General features: G+C 42.5%; 1 protein-coding gene across 1 annotated transcript in view; it reads left to right on the plus strand.

Annotated features, from left to right (window-relative positions):
• Positions 1-21,436, plus strand: part of LETM2 (leucine zipper and EF-hand containing transmembrane protein 2) — a 43,537-nt gene that overhangs the window by 14,603 nt on the left and 7,498 nt on the right. The window contains 10 exon segments of the mRNA XM_077469944.1: positions 467-533; positions 3,947-4,292; positions 4,294-4,332; positions 6,186-6,329; positions 8,419-8,559; positions 8,645-8,848; positions 11,305-11,353; positions 11,356-11,423; positions 17,471-17,587; positions 19,687-19,773. Of these exon segments, the coding sequence (XP_077326070.1) occupies positions 490-533; positions 3,947-4,292; positions 4,294-4,332; positions 6,186-6,329; positions 8,419-8,559; positions 8,645-8,848; positions 11,305-11,353; positions 11,356-11,423; positions 17,471-17,587; positions 19,687-19,773 (1,239 nt within the window). The 5' untranslated portion in view covers positions 467-489.

Below are 21,436 nucleotides of genomic sequence, written 5' to 3' on the forward strand. Positions count from 1 at the left end.
ACTTGGGCTTGACAGCCCGATTTCTGGCATTTGTTCAGTTTGATCAGGGCCATATCTGAGTTATAATATTCTCTGTCTATAAATTATAATGGAAATGTTCTGTAATCAGGTCCTGTGTTCAGGTCAGGGTAAGTAGGAATGTTTTAGGTGACCATTAATTAATTATTATTATTATTGAAGGTGGTCCTAGTCTGTCTTTCCTTTCCTCCTTTCCTTCCTTTCCTTTCCTACCTTCCTTTCTTCCTTTCTTTTCTTTCTTGCTTTTTTGCTTTCTTTCTTCTTTTTTTTTTCTTTTTTTTTCCCCAGTGCTTTGTATGGTCACACCCAGCAGGTCTGTCCACTACTTTCCACCTAAAATATCAATCTAACAATTGTATATAAAGCGATGTCACAAAAGTGTGAATTCTTGTAGTTGTAATTACAGGGTGAAACAGAAAAATTACCTTATTTTTTTTTGTCTTTGCAGCTTTTAAGGTGCTTTCAGAAGACATGGCAACTTACACTTGCAGTGTTTTACCTGCTCTCCGATCACGGTAAGATATATATATATATATATAAATATAATTTTATGATATGATAGTATATCTCAGTATTTTTAAACCTAAAGTGGATCTTTCACTAACTTTACAAGTGTGCATAAATGTTCAATAAACCGCAGCAGTATAATTTTTCCAAAAAGCTTAAGGGGAACCTTCATTCTAAATTGACTTTAATTTTGCCCTGCCTCCTCCCCTCCTTGGGTCATTGCAGAGCCCTGCAGCACAATTGCGCACTGGCAGGGTCTGCCATGCATGCACAAAGAGGGGGCTGTCACGAATGTCCCAAACTTGCAGTGTCTGCGCATGTGCGAAAAATCCCATGCACATGCGAAGATGTGCCAAAGGGCTCTGCCAGGGCCTAAAAGCCAGGCAGAGCCCTTTGGCACATCTGCACATGCACCGTGTGTGTGTGTGTGTGTGTGTGTGTGTGTAATATATCTATCTATCTATCTATCTAATCTCTCTATCAAAAAGGGTATAAGATAGGCCCACAGTACCCCACTCAGCGCCTATTTCAGCAGAGCAAACATTCAGAAAAATAGTAAACAGATATAATAATGACCTATCGAATTAGTCTCGAGGGTCTATAGGGCAGCAGCCGTTAAAGTAGAAAAAGTCGTAAAGCAAATAGTACATGGATAAAAATCAGTTCATGTCCTGAAAATATCAGTACTAACACAGCGCTAAACAATAAACAAATTAAAGTCCCAAATAACAGCATAAAAATCCAAAAGGATTCCTTGCTTGCTTCTGGGCGTGTTTGGCAGACGAACCCTGGTGGAGGACATTTGAATTGCGGTATATAAAAATGGGATTATTCCCTTAAAGGCGCTTATTATTCTTATATCTGGTGAGTTTAACCCCCTGAGGGGATACAAACTTCACGCGGTGAAATATTGGTGCAATCCTGGTGGATGGAGTAGTTACAGCACTTTTTGATGAACATTATTATCACCTCACAGCGTTGATTATACCATCATTGTCACCCTTTCTGCACAATCTCCTTTTGGATTTTTATGCTGTTATTTGGGACTTTAATTTGTTTATTGTTGTTTAGCGCTGTGTTAGTACTGATATTTTCAGGACATGAACTTATTTTTATCCATGTACCATTTGCTATATATATATATAATCTATATCTCTCCTGGGCAGCAAGCTGCTGTGCCAGGACCATGGCCACAGCTGCAATCATGATCCTGGTCCAGCCAGAAAATCAGATGATCAAACCAATCTGTTTGATTAGCTGGCTTGGAGGGCAGAGGAGGGATCAGGGATCTAATAGACACCTGATCTCTCCATAAAGAGTACCTGTCCCTGCCCAAAGCTATCACAAGGTGGTGTGTTAAGTGTATTCTTTTCTTTTTTTTTTTTTCTCCTGAAAATTTGCGCAAATATCACGTGACATAAAAATTGCCGTAACCATAATATTTATTCTCTATGGCCTCTGCTTTCTGAAAATGTTTAAAGTTTTAGAATTTAGCATTTACAAAATGATGATGTCCCTGAACCAGCATCAAAAGAGCAAGAGGTGAATGCTGATCCTGGTTTGATGTCTGAACAAAGATGGCTCCTTTAGGGGAAGAAGCAGATGAAGGCAATTCAGGGGAATTGCCTTCTCTTTCTGAGCTATACTGAAAGTATTACATAGAATGCTGAACCCTACTAGGCTCAAGTTGTATACAACACAGGCATGTAAAATAACACCTTTGTAATTTTAGGAGAAAAAAGTTAATGTCTTTCTGTTAGGATAATTTTTACATATGCCTTTGTAATATTCCCAATCTCTATAGAAAATGCCTGGGCTGAACTGTTTGTTTAATTCAATCTACTGTATTTGCTGGCGTATAAGGACTACCTTTTACACTTAAAAAAATGCCCAAAAATTGGGGGTCGTCTTATACGCCGGGTATACAGGTATACAATGCTGCCCGATGGATGTCAGCCCCCAAATGTCTGCTAATACTGTATGTGGCTTCAGCAACAAACAGTATACGCCGTTGAGCCAATCCCGGCGAGCGATGTATTCTATTAATGAATACAGAGCCTGCTTGGATTGGAGTAACAACCACTGCCAATCCGAGCAGGGCTACATTAGAGTAGCCTGCTCGGATTGGCTTTGAGAGAGAGAGAGAGAGAGAGAGAGAGAGGTAAGGGCTGATGATGCTACAGCCTCTGCCAATCCAAGCAGGCGTTGTATTCATTAAAATAATGCACCGCTCACCATACTTCCCTGGGTAAATCCATTCACTGATCTCCTACTACTATACATCCTGCTATTTGCCTTTGAGGTCTCAGGCACCCAAGAGGGACAGGTAAATCTGGGACATATGACAGGGGGGTTATTAAATGCAATTTTGGTGGACAATTCCCATAGAATGTAACCCAAAAGTGGTATAGGTTTGGTTAGTGAAAAATTCTACTTTCCAGAGTTGTGGCATTCAATAGATCTCTGTTTGTGTTATTATTGTTTGATTTACTTTATGACATAACACAGCATGGCGGATGAGTAGTTGGCATTCTTGCTTTGTATTTTTTAAACGTTCTAATGTTTTTTTAAAATGGTGTTGCCTCAGAAGGGGGGTAGTCTTATACCAGAGTATTGCCCAAAACCTATGTTTTCACTTGAAAAATAGGGGGTCGTCTTATACGCCCAGTCGTCTTATACGCCGGCAAATACGGTACTTTAAAATCCTGGGCTCAACTGTGTGTATTTTTAAATTCTTGGTTCAACTGTTTCAACTGTTTTTTTTTAATCCTTGGCTTAACTGTTTGATCTATTTTTAAATTCTAAGTTTAAGAACTTTAAAAAAAAAAACAAAAAAAAACAACACATTTTTGGCAGGTAAAAAAGGGGCATTTTTTTATTATGAGCTTCCAGAACATTGCACCTGCAGTCAGCAGATCGTGGGTGCAATGTGAAGCTTCTGCAGACTTTCAGTACAGCTGTCTGCCCGTACCTCCCATATGGGCAGATAGTTACTGAATTGCGCAAAGTGTCAATGGACTAGGTTAAAAAAAAAAAAACCTTCTGCCTTTACAACCACTTTACATGCTGGCACAGTGGTATGTTTACACTTGTCCACACTCATCCACTAGTCCAAAACCCTAAGTAACTTACTATTGGTGGAGAGTGACATGACATCCAATTATTTTTCAGGGGGGATTCCTTGGCAGGAGATCTAAGACTGCTTGCATCTTTCATGACAATTTTTCCATATGTTGCTTTGCTATTGCAAGAAGGCTCTATAAATGGATAGAAATAGTGGCGGGGACAGAGCTGGCTATGGTGATTGACTGACTATTTGTTGAGAAACCGTTCTGAATTCTGCTACTTCAGATCATATATTCCTTACTGATTAGCCCTACACTATAAACCATCTCATTGGTCTCCTTTTTTAAATCCACAGGGTCTCCTGTCTGGTCCTACAGAAGAAATGCTGTCCTCTCTACACTTCCATATCCTTCAACCAAAATAGCTGGTTACCTCCCATATCAAGCTGCCGGGCGTCCTTCCCTTTGCCCTACCTCTCCACGTGTGACCGGAATTACCACACATCTGTGTTACGACTTCAGAATTTACCTCCGCCGGATCCTCCTACATTAGCAACTCCTACCGCAGAGCCAGAAAAAGCTCCGCAAATCGTACGAAAGTCATTGGGCCAGAAGGTGGTGGATGAAATTAAACACTTTTATCATGGCTTCCGACTGCTCTGGATTGACACACAAACGGCCGCTCGAATCGTTTTGAAGCTTTTTAAATGGGCAGGTGCTGAGCAGGAGAGAAAGGAGAAGGGTGGGTTGTTTATGATGTACCTCCAAAAGTGTATTTGAATAAAATTGACTCCATGATATGGAAGTATTTGGAGGACAAGCCAGCTGTTTGGTACAGAGCAACCGATTACACCCATCCCACTTTTAATCTGCTATGGAAGAAAGAGCGTGTAGTGCGTTTTTTTTTTTTATATATTGTAGAAAGCAAAGTTATGTTTGTATTTATAGTTAAATGAACCTGGACGGCGTCTTTAGTTATATATTGATTCTTGCAGAGCTCCTAGAATCTTTAGCCCATAGGGTCTCGACACAAAGTGTACACATAATTTTGGATAGTGTGGGGAACGTTTAGCACCCCTGCCAGGTGGGGGTTTTTTTATTTTTATTGTTGTCTGTGACCCCACTCTGTGATTTTTCCTCTCTATTATTATGACATTGTCAAAGAAACAAAGTGATGGTAAATTCAAAAATTCCTACTGTATCCAAAAAAGTGGAACCATACTTAAAGTGGAACTTAACCTTAAGTGGGAAGTTCAATTTTTAAGAATCCCTCCCCCACAATATTGGAGGTGGGGGGGGGGGCTGGGAAGCGGGTACCTAGTTTTGGCAGGTGCCTATTTCCATTGGAATCGCCTAGGCAATTCCACTGGAAGTTGTCCCCCCCCCCGCCCTCAACCACTTGGGGACACGTCACAGATCCCAGGAGGATGTGGGACAATTCACAAAGCTCAGTGGGAGGCCGGCTGTGAATTTGAAAGGAGTTACGGCTGGCTTTCCATACTAAACATGGTGATGCCGAGGCTCTTAAGGCCGTCGAAGAACCAGCTCAGATGAAAATGGCGCTGGATCCCTGGACAGGTAAATGTCCTTTTATATTCAAAGTCACCAGCTACAGTATTTGTAGCTGCTGACTTTTATTTTATTTTTACAAGCAGGCAGACTCTTCTCCCCCCCCCCCCCCTTTTTTTTTTCTCTCCAGAAGAGGTATGCTAAGCCTCTTCTGCAATAGAACAGCTTACCTGCCTGCTCGTCTATAGAATTTACCCCAAGCTGCTTGGTGTACATTCTGGGCATGGAATGAATTAATCTCCGTGTACATCTGCGAGAGTTGCATCATTCCTGGCTGGCCACACAAGGCAGCCCAGAAGCAGTCAAGGGGAAGATGCTGGAGAGGGACTTTGCAGACGTTGCATCGTTGGAGCCCTGCTGATTATTTACAGAGTTTACTTCCGAAATAAGTGCCAGATCCTTTGCTCACTGAGGCTCTGGAATTTGACAGTTGAATTCTCCAACCAGCAGTTTAAAACCTTCAGGCCTTGTTCAAACCATGGTGCAGAGACATCAGCTTTTCTGCACACATTCTGCAAGCGCTCAAAAAAAACAATGGTTCTCCGTGCCCTGTTCACACCACACCATGCATATTTCTTTTTTCTGTGCAGGAATCTGCAACGTGTATGCATTTTTCTGCTTGGGGGGGGGGGGGTGGAACTGACATGACAACAACATTGGTGTGAGTAGGGCACATAACTGACGTGCATGAAAATTAGGTTAAAATGATGTCTCTGCAAGTGAAATCTGCACAGTTTTCCCATTAGTTCCCATTTGTTTTCATGCATGTATGGTATGAACGAGCCCTTATTGAAAATGACAGTTGCCACCTGAAAGCTTGAATCAAGTGGTATTCACAGTTGGCTAAGCATCTAGATTCTGCAAAGGGCAGAACTGTGGATTAGATTGTAGCAGACATTTAGGAACTTTTTTTACCTTGCTAATCTGATTGCCATGAGTCACTATTTATCTCAGATTATATTAGCATATAGCAAACATAAATTATAAAGTCCCTGATTGTGTGTGCTTGCGTGTTTTTTTTTTTAGCTGATGAGAACTTGTGCAGATCTTTTTCGATTGGTTCCGTTTATGGTATTTGTCATTGTCCCCTTCATGGAGTTTCTTCTGCCTGTCTTTCTGAAGCTCTTCCCAGAGATGTTGCCGTCTACCTTCGAGACAGAATCCAAAAAGGTCAGTTAGACTTGAGCAAAATACACTGGAGAAGAGGTGTCATGTCCTCTCCATATTCTAAATGCTTATCTTAAATTGTGTGTGTGTGTGTGTGTGTGTGTGTGTTTATTTTTTTTTATTTTTTTTATTCACGTTGCAGTTGGCATGTTCTGCCACCTCATGCAGGGTAAATGGTGTACGTTCTTGACCAGCTTTGTGAGATAATGCTGATGAGAGTATTGCCTAGATCTGCAGAATATCCAATGCGGTGTTATCCAGATGAGTTCAGGAAAATATCCACAAATGTACTAGAAAACAAATTACTAGACGTAATATTATAATACCGGTTTTTATTTAGTGCCCAGTTTGTGCAGCACTTTACAAAATTTTGGGAGATGATGCCGTTGCAAAAAGACAAGAGAGCTAGGAGGGCTCTGCCCATGAGCTTTCAATCTAAAAAGGAGCGTTAAAAAAATATGGCTGTATAAGATGTGCCATCTGATCAGATCCACCATATACACTATATTACCAAAAGTATTGGGACACCTGCCTTTACACGCATATGAACTTTAATGGCATCCCAGTTTTAGTCCATCGGGTTCAATATTGAGTTGGCCCACCCCTTTGTAGCTATACCAGCTTCAACTCTTCTGGGAAGGCTGTTCACAAGGTTTAGGAGTGTGTCTATGGGAATAAACAGGGTGCCTTAGCAGGGCCTGCAGCTTACGCATGTATTTGCAAATGTGTGCAACTTAAACCCCTGTTCCTAAATGCATCTTGTTAGACCGGTCACTTTGGTTGGTCGCTGGCTGGTTGGTAAGTTTGAGCTTGGAAATCTCTTTTTATATTTGTCTATGGGAATGTTTGACTGTTCTTCCAGAAGTGCATTTGTGAGTTCAGGCACCAATGTTCGATATGAAGGCCTGGCTTGCAGTCTCCGCTCTAATTCATCCCAAAAGTGTTTTGTCGGGTTGAGGTTAGGACTCTGTGCAGACCAGTCAAGTTCCTCCACAAACTCGCTCATCCGTGTCTTTATGGACCTTGCTTTGTGCACTGGTCCAAATCATTTGGTGGAGGGGGGATTATGGTGTGGAGGTTTTTCAGGGGTTAGGCTTGGCCCCCTTAGTTCCAGTGAAGGGAACTCTTAAGACGTCAGCATACCATTTTGGACAATTTCATGCTCCCAACTTTGTGGGAACAGTTTTGGGATGGCTCCTGCCTGTTTCAACATAACTGCACACCAGTGCATAAAGCAAGGTCCATAAAGACATGGATGAGCGAGTTTGGGGTGGAGGAACTTGACTGGTCTGCACAGAGTCCTGACCTCAACACTCCTAAACCTTGAGGACAGCCTTCCCAGGAAGAGTTGAAGCTCAAAGTGTAGGTAACTCAATATTGAACTCTACGAACTGAGACTGGGATGCCATTAAAGTTCATTTGCATGTAAAGGCAGGCGTCACAATACGTTTGCCGTTATAGTGTATGCAAATACAGCGAAATTCCTGTTATTTCTTTTATTGGCCAGAAAAGTAATTTCTGTGCCCTTTTCTAATCTTCTTTCACTTTGTAACTGGGGTCTAATGTTCAGTAAATTCATGTCTAAAGCTGGCCGTAGATGGAGCAATTTTCTTTCCTGCAACCACAGCCCGGCGATCCTTCCCGCGGTGCCATTTTGTTTGCAGATGTCAACATTTTAAACATAGGCCCCAGTCATGGAGTGAAAACTTAATTGGAGAAGGGCACAAAAAAGTCAGTGCACAAAATGATGTAACAGATGATAGTTTCCTCTATTGGCTAATGCAAAAATGCCAAAGCTCCAAAATACTTGTGAAAACACTGTGCTAAATTACTGGAAAAATGCACAAAAAAGCGACACTCGGGTGTGCATGAATTGCAGTGATCCATCCAATTAAAATGCATCTTGTAATGATCTGACTTTAGCAGAGTGAATGTTGAATAAATGATATGGGTTTCCTCATTTACTAATCAGTACTCACTTTAGTATTCTCTGCTACCTTTTTACCATCTTCAGTTTTGGTTTCAATATTGTGATGGAAGATTTCCTTTTATTGTGACTGTGTGTCTTTTTTCTGGTATGGGTAATGTTCAGGAGGAAAAGATCAAGAAGAAACTCGGAGCCAAACTGGAAATGGCTAAGTTCCTTCAAGAGACAATCTCGGAGATGGCACGGAGGAACAAGGCAGAGACCGGGGGAGATAGACAACAGCAATTTTCATCTTATGTTCAGCAGGTTTGATTTGCCTTTCAATAGGATGCGGAAATGTTGTTGCATATTGTATAGGTAAAATAAACATGACTAACATGTCTTGTTTTAGGTACGGATCACTGGAGAACAGCCCTCCACACAGGAAATTGTGCGATTCTCCAAGCTATTTGAGGATGAACTGACTCTTGAGCACCTGGAAAGGTCTCAGCTGGCAGCTCTGTGCCGGCTTCTTGAACTGCCACCAATTGGCACCAATAACTTATTACGGTTTCAGCTGCTTATGACGCTCCGGTCCATACGAGCAGATGATGAGGTGAGCTCAGGGAACTGTCATCTGTTCTGTTTATTTTATATGCTCACATAATTATTTTTATTTTTTTTCCCGCAGATTGTACATGCTGCTTTTTTGTCTCCAGACCTTCTCCCTATACACTGGCTCCAATACCCGGTCATCAACTCTGTACATTTCTCTCTCTCTCTCCCTCTCCCTCTCCCTCTCCCTCTCCCTCTCCCTCTCCCTCTCCCTCTCCCTCTCCCTCTCCCTCCCCTCCAGACCATCGCTCTGTAGAATGCCTTCATTTCCAGGCGGTCGTTCTGTACATTGATAACACCTCCCGGGCCATCATTCTGTACACGAGGGGTCGGCGGGGCGCACCCGGCCAGCCACGCTGCTGAATGTCCGGTCCATCCGTCTGTCAGTATTATTCACGAGCACTCGCACCCGCAGACATTTTTGCCGCAGTCCTTTTCATTGGACAGTGGGGAGCAGCCAGTATAACAGGGCTGGATGGGGGCGGGAACTACTGGATTTATCTTTTTCATTAAACAGCAGATGATTGGTTGAAGTAAATTTTTTTGCATTAAGAGGCTGGTGATCCTAGCAACCAATCACCAGCCTCTTAATGCAAAAAAAATTAACTTCAGCAGTTCCCACCCCCATCCAGCCCCGTGATGCCAATTTCGGCTGCTCTGCTAGCTGTACACCTCTGTAAGGTAGTAGAGTTCTACCTACACACAGTGTGTTTTGTGGGATGGGGTGCAGGAGTCAGAGGACACTACAGTGGGGGGGGGGGGGGGTGTGCGGGGGACCAGAGGACACTACCATGGGGTGGGTGTAAGGGACACCTTCTCTCTTGGGGACAGGGACCCCTTCTCACTTGGGGTCAGGGCCCCCATTTTCCCTAGGGAGAGGAACCCCATCTCCAGACCATGCTGGCTGGCAGAGCTGGCACAAGGCACCTTGGGTGCCAGGATGGGGGTAGTAAAATCCAAATCCTCAGCCACATACTCCCTCGGGGTGAACTAGCTTCATATTAGTGAAGCACCTTAAAGTGAGGTAAACCTGTACTGTTATTTATTACTATATTAGGATTACTATTATCTTCATTTATTAGCAGGTGAATGCGGCACTCAACGCATTCACATACATTGAATCTGGCCCTTAAGTGGAAAAAGGTTGCACACCCCTCCAGGCCATCACTCTGTACACTGATCTCCTCTCCAGGCCATCACTCTGTACACTGATCTCCTCTCCAGGCCGTCACTCTGTACACTGATATCCCCTCCAGGCTGTCCCTCTGTACACTGCTTCCAGCATCGCAACTGCTTAGAGCTTAGCTGGCTAGGCTGAATGAAAGAAACTAAATTCATTTACCCCATTCACAAAATGGAGATGGCTGAGGAATCCTTCCTGTTGCGCTATTGTATTCTGACAGCAGCAGGACTTCTCCGCTGTCAGAATACACAGATCAGCGCTGCAGCTGGCAACCGATCATTTCTGTACACCGCTTTGCAGACTGTTAAGCTGGCCATACACTGATCAAAATTTGGGCATTTCAACATGAACCGGTTGAATTTGAATCAGTGTGTGGCCACTCCTGCTTGACAGAATTGATTTGTTTAATCAACAGCTGTGAATGTGACATGTTGGAAAATTCTCCATTGCTCAACGGCTGCAGCTAGTCATTTGCAGCTGTTGGTCAGCGTATTTTGCCAATGACAGGTGCTGCTGTCAGAATACAGAGTCCTGGCAGCGTGGGGAGTGATGATTCCTCCCTTCACCTCCATTTGTGTGGGTGGGGTTGCAGAAGAAGAGGATCAGGGCTGCTCTGTGCAAACACATTTTAACATGTTTGTTATTTTAATAGAAAAAAAAAACTGTCACCTTTTTGGGCATATGTAGTAATGTGACTTGTGCAGTCTAAACTTCTAGGAATTTATTTTTTTTATTTGCTTATTCTATTTTCTTATTGCAGCCCGTCATCTCCTGCTTGTTCTCAGAACTGATACCAAATGCTAAAAATAATCTGTGGTGTTAGGATTCCATGAAATAAAACTAAAGGCTTTCTTATTTCGGTTTTAGCTCCTGTAGCTCAGAGAGTGTGTGCGTTAGCCCTGACTTCACTCCGGGAGACATATGACATCATGGCTAGTGTGACATTTTATGCTTGAAAAGAATACTTAATAATCACACACACACCTGTCTGAGAGATGGTCTGCACTTTTATAACAACTTGAATGGTGATTCATACTCCTCACAAATGTAATTTCTTGATAGGTCCTCTTTTAAATGACCATATCTATGCCATGGCGTCTGTAGCTAGAGCTTCATAAGTTCACATTGAGATCATAGAGTTAGATGTCTGTTATGTATTTACAAATATTGTCTTAGATAAATCATATTTCTATAATAGTTAATTAACACTCTTCAGATCAGCGAAGTTTGATGATGATATTTTTTTATTTTTTTTTTCTCCTTTCGGTGTGCAGATGATATCAAAAGAAGGAGTGGACAATCTGACTGTGGCTGAGCTTCAGGGGCCAGCAGGACTCGAGGGATGCGCTCACTTGGTCTGACAGAGGAACAGCTCAAAGAACAGATGAAGCAGGTATAATGGTACTGAAAGAAGGACAAGCTGCGTTACCCATTGTAACTACTATGATGGTCCTTTTTATCAGTCACTGCACCCTTTTAGAAGTATGCAAAAATTTCAAAGCACCCCTTTCTATAAAATGTAAAAAAAAAAAATAAATAAAAAAAATTAACACACTTTTCAATGGGAAATCTGAGCATGGCACAATGCACATACCGTATATACTCGAGTATAGGCCGACCCGAATATAAGCCGAGGCCCCCAATTTACCCCCAAAAAACTGGAAAAAATTATTGACTCGTGTATAAGCCGAGGGTGAGACATGCCTGTCCATCCCTGTGTGTCCGTCCATCCCTGTGGGTCCATCCATCCCTGTGTGTGTGTCCATCCATCCGTGTGTGTGTGTGTGTGTGTGTGTGTGTGTGTGTGTGTCCGTGCAGCCTACCTGTGTCCAGCCTGCCTGTGTCCGTCCAGCCTGCGTCCCGTCCAGCCTGCGTCCCGTCCAGCCTGCGTCCCGTCCAGCCTGCGTCCCGGCCCGTCCCGGCCCGGCCCGTCCCGAGCCGAGCCTCCGTCCTTCAGCTCTTCGTCGGCGGCCATTCTAGGATTCAAAAGCCGCGCCTCCGTCGGTGATAGGCGGAACACTCAATTTCCCACTGACTGCTGGGAAATTGAGTGTTCCGCCTATCGGATGTCCGTGATAGGCGGAACACTCAATTTCCCAGCAGCCTGTGTTCCGCCTATCACGGACATCGTCTCATCCTCGTCCGTAGTACGAGGATGAGACGATGTCCGTGATAGGCGGAACACAGGCTGCTGGGAAATTCAGTGTTCCGCCTATCACAGGCGAAGGCGGAGGCGCGGCGTTTGAATGTTAGAATGGCCGCTGTCTGTCTGCTCGATACGCTGATCGAGCAGGCAGACAGCGATGACTCGAGTATAAGCCGAAGGGGGCACTTTCAGCCTCAAAAAAGAGGCTGAAAATCTCGGCTTATACTCGAGTATATACGGTAACCAGCTTGATAAAATGAAATTCATATCAGAATTCCCCTCTTCACATCTAAGGCCAACCTTCTGGCCTTGTGGCTCCAGCAGTGTGGTAGAAGGCCGAATGTGGAGCAGGCCTGGAAGGGGGGGGGGGGTGACCTTGCATTCCGGTTACCCAGGATTAGCATTATGAATTGCCATGGTGTGGTAACTTGTAATGCTAATCCAGGGCAAACTGGGTTCCATGCTTGCAGCACCCTGGGGAACCCAAATAGTGCTCTGGTTCAGAAACCCTGGTCTAGTCTCTTAATTTAAAGTGGTTCTAAAGGCTGAATAGTTTCTATTTGAATGCATTAATATAAAAAAACATTCTGTGTGCAGAAACCCCCCCCTAGTAGGTACCCGAGTCCCATCTCGATCCAGCGATGTTGCACGAGAGTCTTGACTGTCCGGGACTCTCCTTACAGATTTGGCTGAGACACGCAGCAGGCACCATTGGCTTCCACTGCTGTCAATCAGTCATTGAGCCAATGAGGGGAGAGAGAGAGTGGGGCTGAGCCACAGCTTGGTGTCTAAATAGACACACAGAGCAGCGACTCGGCTTGGGTGCCCCCCATAGCAAGCTGCTTGCTGTGGGGGCACTCAGCAGGAGTGCCAGCGAGGGACCCAAGAAGAGGAGGATCTGGGCTGCTCTGTGCAAAACCATTACACAGAGCAGGTAAGTATGAAATGTTTGTTATTAAAAAATAAAATGATAAACTTTAGAATCCCTTTATTAATAACTCTTATGTGCAACACAGCATATATATGTGTGTGTGTGTGTATGTGTGTATATATATATATGTATGTATGTATGTATGTATGTATGTATGTATGTGTGTGTGTGTTGTGTGTGTGTGTGTGTGTATATATATATATATATATATATATATATATATATATATATATATATATATATATATATATATATAATGTATATGTGAGAATATACAACCAAAGGAGATTTGAGAGTATAGCCTCAAGTAAATGAAATTTTAGGAAATGTACCATCATCCATAGAATAATTCGAAAGTAGGGTTTTTTGGGTTATGGGGATAATAGGGCCGCTGTACATGCTAGCCCGTTATACCAAACCCGAACCAAAAGGTTGATGTTGGACTATACCGGTACAATATATATAAGAATAATAGAAAAATTAAGGAATAAAATTTAATATAAGTTTAATGAATAACAAAGATAGCAAAGATACAAAATATGACAATTAAAAATCTAATACACCCAGATTCACATGTACAATTACTCATAATAGAGTTCCATTCTGGTGGTGTAGGTGAAAGGTTCCTCTACTAGTTTCGCGGATTGTCAGCTTCTTCAGGAGGAGGTCTATATGGTAAATAAATAGTGAACAATTAACAATTAATATAATTACACAGTTACAGTATTATAAAACCTATAAAGATAACACTTAGAATAAAGGGGATATAGGGAAACTTCACTCACCCAGAAATTCTAGGAAGAAAGAGGAAGAGGTAAAAACAAACTTATACTAAGAGCCCGTTCACACTGAGGCAGCACGACTTGCAGCGCGACTGCCTCAGGCGACCGGGATCCGACTTTAGCGGCGGCTTGTGAAATGAATTCTGTATAGAAGTCAATGCAAGTCGCCCCAAAAGTCGTACAGGAACCTTTTTCTAAGTCGGAGCGACTTGAGTCGCTCCGATTAGAACGGTTCCATTGCATAAAGCGGGACGCGACTTGTCAGGCGACTAAGTCGCCTGACGGGTCGCCCCTGTGTGAACCGACCATAAAGTGTGTGTTTTGTTTTTGTTTTGTTTTTTATCTTTCTTTCATTCAACCAGCGGGTTGAAGGGGAAAAAAAAAAAAAAAAAAAAGATTCCTGCCTGCATCAACACAAGCAATGTTGATTCTGGGATCTCTCCTGCTCAACTATTTGTATTCTGAGGGCTGCAAGCGCTGATTGGATGCTGGTTTTTTAGCATGCCCATTCCATAGAAGCATGTTGTGAGACAGGCTTCTGCCAGACGGAGAGCTGTGTACACAGGCCAAAATGTGGCCTATTTTAGCTGAACTGGACGATTTTTGGCCCATGTGTACCTTTCTTAATGAGGAACGCCACTGTATCTGAGCACCGTAACCCAAGAACGATATTTAGTTCATTTTTAATATTCAAAGTAATCTCCCCCATCCATCCATGTCTCCATGCTTTATTCTGTTGAGAAATCATTTTGAAAAATGCCACCTGGCATTTCTGGCCATGGCCATCTCGAGTAAGGGCAGATGAATTATGTAGCATTTACTGCCTAGAATTTATTTGCCCTTAGCTCAGGCATGCAAGTAGGAGGGTGTACTAATGCCGCGTACACACGATCAAATTGTCCGACGTACTTAGTCCGCCGAAACGCATTTCACCGGACAATTCGATCGGGTGTTGGCTTCCGCGGACTTTCTCAGCGTAAAGTCAGGCGGACTTGGGTTTCAGCGGACAATACGTTTGTCAGTATGCTAGTCCGGCGGACTAAGAATGACGCGTGCTCAGAAGCAAGTACGAAAAGGAAGCTATTGGCTACTGGCTATTGAACTTCCTTTTTCTAGTCCCGTCGTACGTGCTGTACGTCATCACGCTAGCAAACGCCGGACTTTCTGTGTGTCCGTGTGTGTCCAAGTCCGTTCGGTAGAAGTCCGCCGGACTATCCGCCGGATTGTACAATTTGATCGTGTGTACGCGGCATTAGGTGGAAAAAAAAACCTCTTCCCCCTCCTAAAGACTCCTGGGATATGACCTCATTTGCCAAGAAGCCAGGAAATGTAAAAAAAAAAAAAAAAAAAAAAAAGTTTTTAAAAACAAGTAAATGTGATATACAGGCATACCCCACTTTTAAGTGCACAATGAGGTTTATTTACTAAATAAATACTTAGTATGCACAACTGTAATACTTAGTATGAACAACAGATCGCTCTTCTCGCCCCTGACAGCACTGAGATCTGTTTGTTTTCATTGACAGATCTCTGTGTGGCGCGATTGCGGGTGCCCGGTGGTCATCGCGACCACAAGGCACGTGCATCGGCTCTGGCGTTGTGCCGTGCGCCCACTAGTGGTCAAAAGGCGAACCGATGTACAACTGCGGTGGCTGATCAGAAAGGGGTTAAGCATAGTTTTTCCACAGAATCTTTGAGACAGGCTCAGTGGAGAGGGCAGGGGCATCCAGGAGTGCAAAGATTTGGTATTTTGGGGTCATGGCTTTTTCACTGTTTCAGTAAGTTACCTCCTTCCAGGTGGGTCAAAGGACATTGTTCATGAAATGGTGGAAGGACCAGAGGACTGCTGTGTATGCTGTAAGCACAGGTTAGACTCCCATCAACAACTAACGAAGAAGAGAGTTCTAGATGACCCAGCATAGAAAATCAAATAAACCTCAATTGCTAAAGCCGTAGATCATGGCATCAACGTTTGATTGCTGTAAAATAACCAATCCATCAATTCCCTCCTATGTGGGAGTGAAAATTTCTGGATATATATGTTTGAATCCCTTACAACTAATGGCTTGAATGAAGAGTATCTGATTATACTTACTCCCATAATACAAGTTTTAATACACAGATCCTCATCCTTCTGCTTTGTATCATTCCACAGGTTGATCAGGCTTTTTCAATTTACTTTTGCTTGATCACATATTCTGTGGAATATTTCCTTTTGAGTATTGTGTATGTTGCCAAAAATTTTTGGGGTTTTACGATTTGTCTTTTTCATATTCGTTCATGGTTTTTGTTTTTTTTTGTTTCTTTAACTTTTTATTTTATTTCTATATTTATTTGTATCCTTTCTTCTTCTTCTTTTTTTTTTTTTTTATTTCTTTGTGTTCTTTATTCCTATTTTTAAGTTGTTAATAGTGTTCCCGTATAATGTATGCAACAGCACAATTTAATCGTTGTATTGTTTCATCATTAGGGTAATGAGGAGTTAACAAGTTTGTTGTGTAGCTGCCCACTCCCCGCCCCCATATCGCGTGTATGTGTGTATATATATATATATATATATATATGTATATGTATCCTGCTTGCCGTTAACCGTGACTATGACAGCGAATGCACGTGAAACGCATTGTCACAGCAACAGACAAGCCTGCGTTCCTTGCTGGTCCCTAGGTCCTTCCTTCCCCCCGCACTTCCGGCTGCCACTGCTCGTCATCCTGACAAGCCCATTCCATCAATGTCTTGGCTCCTCTGGCTTCTGGCTCGGGCTCCAGTTGTTTGTTCGGCTGACCTACTCTGCCAACAAGCAGCGGTCACCAGGCAGCACCTTCAGGTCCCTGGTGTTCACACACCTGGTACTACATTAACCTTCAAGCCAGCCTGCACCACCATCCCTGCCCAGAGAGCCACTCTTCCTCCGACTTTTACTCTGCAAAGCATGGTTACTGGCACCTCCCGTGCATTGCAGCTTTCATCTCAGGATGACGTTAACTCCTCATTGTCCAGGTGTCCTTCAGTGGTGTAGGTTTTTTTATCTACATTTCCTTAATGCATTTTTATCACAAGTTTTTAATGTTGCGCATTGAAGACCATAAATATTGTTTCTACTTTTACCACTCCATGGTCCTATTGCCTTTGTATTCATTGTTACACTTAACCCATTGAGCACTGGCCACCCATTTCTTTCCAGCATACAAAATGTCACATTATTTCTCCAAACAGGTGGTAGGGAGAGTGTTGGGTGGGGGTTGACAATATAGAGGTATCACTATGGAGAGTGTAAAGAGGGATTGGAGATGGGGGAGAAGAGAAGAAAAAAGGGTGAGGGAAGGGGACTATGAGCAAACTGGCATGGGTGCCATAATACCAATATTTGGCAGAGTGCTCTGAAGTACTGGTAGGGGGTGAGGAAAGGATTATATTAGCGTTTTAAATCAATGCAATATTGGCCGTGGTACTTCTGACAGTGAAGAGAGTTCCCATTCACAATTTGGGTGGAGGCATCTGATGTATTAGGCAGTGGCACCCAGATCTTTTTATACACTTTCATACATCTTGTCACTTATTCCTTCTGTTTCTTTCCTTAGTGGTTGGATCTGCATCTGAAGGAGAACGTTCCTCCATCGCTCATGCTCCTGTCCCGAGCCCTTTTTCTGACAGATGTAAAACCCAAACCCGTCGTGCCTGTCACGCCGACTATAGAGGTGAGAGTGGCTGCCGATTTGTACAAAAAACATTTTGAGGTGTGTGTGAAGACCAAATATTTTTTTCAGTATGTTTGGGATCATGTCTCACGGTATCCAGTTTTTATAAGGAAATCATTTTTTGTTTCATTTGTTACAAAGATTCTTACCTAAAGCTTCTGACAGTAACAGCAGTGTTTGCAGGCTGACAATGCTACACCACTGCCTCACAGCCTTCAGTTTTGTTAGCCTGCCATGTGTGCTCCCTCTGTTGGCCATGCTTATGGGGGTCTGTACATGTTTCTTATGAAGCGCCCATCTGTATATCTGCCAGATCACTTTTACTTGTTAGTGTGCCGGTGGGTGATTGCCCACTGCTGCCTCTGACTGCGAGTCTCTGGGACTGAGATTTGGTGATGTCACTACTGTACTGCTTACTGATGGCTCTGATATGGGGAACCAAAGACATACTTTTACCAAGTTGTCTGCATACACTCCGACACGGATTGATTTACTAAACCTGGAGAATGCAAAATTTAGTGCAGCTCTGCATAGAAACTGATCAGCTTCCAGGTTTTATTGTCAAAGCTTAATTGAACAAGTTGACGTTAGAAGCTGATTGGTTACCATGCAGAGCTGCACAAGACTTTGCACTCTCCAGTTTTAGTAAATCAACCACACAGTGCAAGCATAGCAGTGAAGATTCTCTCTATAACTTGGTGCCAGAAAGAATAAATTCCAGTGTGCATGCATGGGAGCTATGCCATCCTCGACTGGCCAAAGATGCTATACCCAGAAGAAGGCTGGGCAAAGATGCCAACAAGGGAGCTCACAGAGGGGGGAGTATAGTGAAAAATAAAATTACTGTATTTATGCATCCCAGAAGCCCAAACCTGTTTATCCTTTAGAGTCTAAAGTGCTGACATCAGAAATTACGATATACATAGTCTAAACTTTAGACTATGTATATCGTAATTTCTGATGTCAGCACTTTTTTTTTTTTTTTTAACATCAGCATTGTAATAGCTTTACAAACATATAGTTATTTTTGACAATCCAATTTTAATTTCTGTAAAACATTTCCTTTCATTTGTGAGTTCTGCCTGTCTGCTGGCCAACTCTTTCGACCACCTCCTGGATTCCCTGCATGTATTGCAGTATTTCCTCTGTTCATAACTTTGGTTTTCTTTTGATTTTTAAGGACTTTAATCCTCATCAAAGCTTGTTGCACACAAGAAGACATCATGTGGAGTGTTTCCTGTACTGACTGCTTTCTGTAGTTCAGAAGGCAGGATCTGTGAAATGCATGATATGAGTAGTACATACAGTGCCTTGAAAAAGTATTCCTTTCCTACCCCTTGAAATTTTCCACATTTTTGTCATGTTATAACCAAAAATGTAAATGTATGTAATGCTCTCCTTGCCCGGTCTGTCGGTTTAGGTGGACGGCCACATCTTGGTAGGTTTGCAGTTGTGCCATACTATTTCCTTTTTTCGGATGATGGCATGAACAGTGCTCTGTGAGTTGTGTAACACTTGGGATTATTTTTTTTTTTTTTTAGACTCTAACCCTGGCTTTAAACTTCTTCACAACTTTATCCCTGACCTGTCTGGTGTGTTCCTTGGCCTTCATGATGCTGTTCACTAAAGTTCTCTAACAAATTAATTTCTGAGGGCTTCACAGGACAGCTGTATTTTATACTGAGATTAAATTACACACAGGTGGACTCCATTTACTAATTTGGTTCCACTAGATATTAGGGATTTCAAAGTAAAGGGGTCTGAAAACAAATGCAGGCCATACTTTTCAGATATTTATTTGTAAAAATAAAAATTGAAAACCATTTATCATTTTCCTTCCACTTCACAATTATCTTTGTGTTGGTCTATCACATAAAATCCCAATAAAATATGACATAATGTGGAAAATTTCAAGGGGTGGGAATACTTTTTCAAGGCATTTTATTTACAGGCTATACTTTAATATGTGTCACAATTCAAGGTAGTGAATGTGTGGTATTCTTCAAAGTTGATCAGATTAATTGGAGTAGGCTGAAATAACTGAAGTTAAGTGTGGGAATGAATATATGACCATTAATACACTTTAATATACTTTATAGGTACCAAAGACAACATTAACCCAAACACAGCCTACAGACGCTACAGAAATGCTAACTGACCCAGCTCCAGCATTACAAGGCATTCAGGTAATAAACTCTTTTTCTGACATACTGGGTTTACCATGTGAAATTTTTAAGGGAATTCTCATCCCATCTCATCATTACAAGCTTAAAATATAATGTGCAAAAAAACATCCGCAATACTCAAAAATAATAAAAAATCAGTGTAAATAAAGTCCAAATCAAAAAAGTCAAAATATGTGATAAATATCACCGCAGAGAAAGTGTCATCCACCAACTAATGGAAATCCTCTCCACCACACGTGTTTAAAGCTTGTAATCTGTTTTGGGGGCACTATTTTTTTCTCATCAACAAAACCATATGACCATATTAAGTCCTCTGTCGTGTCTGTAGATAATTGGTCAAAACATCAATTCCTAGGCCTCTATATCACCCAAAGGTCAGTAAGAAATTGTATGCTTTACATTGTCTGTCTTAACCAAAATGGAGCAGGTATGCAGAGGTTGCCCCAGTGGTTTTATAAGGCTCTTTCTACCCCTCCTGTTTAGGACACAAAGATCTCAGGGTGGGTATTTTTGCATTTTTTTTTTTTTTTTTTGCTAGTGTCCATTAACCTGGAGGCAGCAGCATAACCCAAGAAGTCATGAATGTTAACTATACTTTGCAAGGATTTCAGTAAACTTTCTTTTGAGGATTCCTTCCCTTTTCAGTTCTGGAGATTGATGAAGATCATTCTAGCACTTTTATCAAACTGACTAAGTTGAAGGTCCTGTTTTCATTAGCAGCATTTGATCAGTCTGTGTTGTAATGAAAAGCGGCAGCCTATGCATCCGTTGAGTCTGCACAACTTTTTGAAATGTCATCCTGCTGGTCTGCCATATAGATCAGGTTTGGCCAGTGTGATGGATGTAAAGCTTCATGTACAAGGGATGTTTATACAACCTCTCCTGAATGATTTTAACTTTGACAGATAGTAAGCCATGTTTTAAAGTGGTTGTATACCCACTTTTTTAACTTTTACCTACAGGAAAGCCTATAATAAGGCTTACCTGTAGGTAAAAAAAATATCTCCTAAACCTGTACGGTTTAGGAGATATTCCCCTCGGTATGCGCCGCTGACTGCAGCGGCGCATGCACACAAGGGGGTTCTCTCCGTGAAAATCCGGCAGCGCTCGTCCGGCCGGATTTAAATCTCCCGCGCGCATGCGCGGGAGTGACGATATCGCGGCTCCGGCGCTGTGAGTGGCCGGAGCCGCGATACCCGGAAGAGACGCCGAGGGAGCATGTCGGCGATCATGGATCGGGCGAGATGTCGGGGGAGCATTCGGCGATCATGGATCGGGCGAGATGTCGGGGCCTCGTTCTAAGGTAAGTATTTCATAATGAGCTAGTATGCGGTGCATACTAGCTCATTATGCCTTTTGCTTTGCAGGTTTAAAAAAAATAAAAAATTGCGGGTTTACTACCGCTTTAAAATGTCCATTTTGCCGTGTTTACATGCAGCGTTTTGCCACGTTTGCATTTAGAAGCGTTTTTTTTTTTTTTTTTCCCCCAAAATAGCCAAAAATGAAAAACTCCTGTAAACGAAACACAGCTAAATGCGAGTTACCACTTTTTGGCGCTTGAAATGCCCCTAATCTTAGATTCTGAACCCATTTTTTTGCGTTCCAAAAAAAGCCTTTAAACTCAACTGCCTAGAAATAACTGTAAACAACCCTGTGTACATGT

The sequence above is a fragment of the Lithobates pipiens genome, unplaced genomic scaffold (assembly GCF_037356315.1).
Source record: "Lithobates pipiens isolate NorthernLeopardFrog02 unplaced genomic scaffold, aLitPip1_a1.2 Scaffold_8, whole genome shotgun sequence".
Taxonomy (NCBI): Eukaryota; Metazoa; Chordata; class Amphibia; order Anura; family Ranidae; genus Lithobates; species Lithobates pipiens.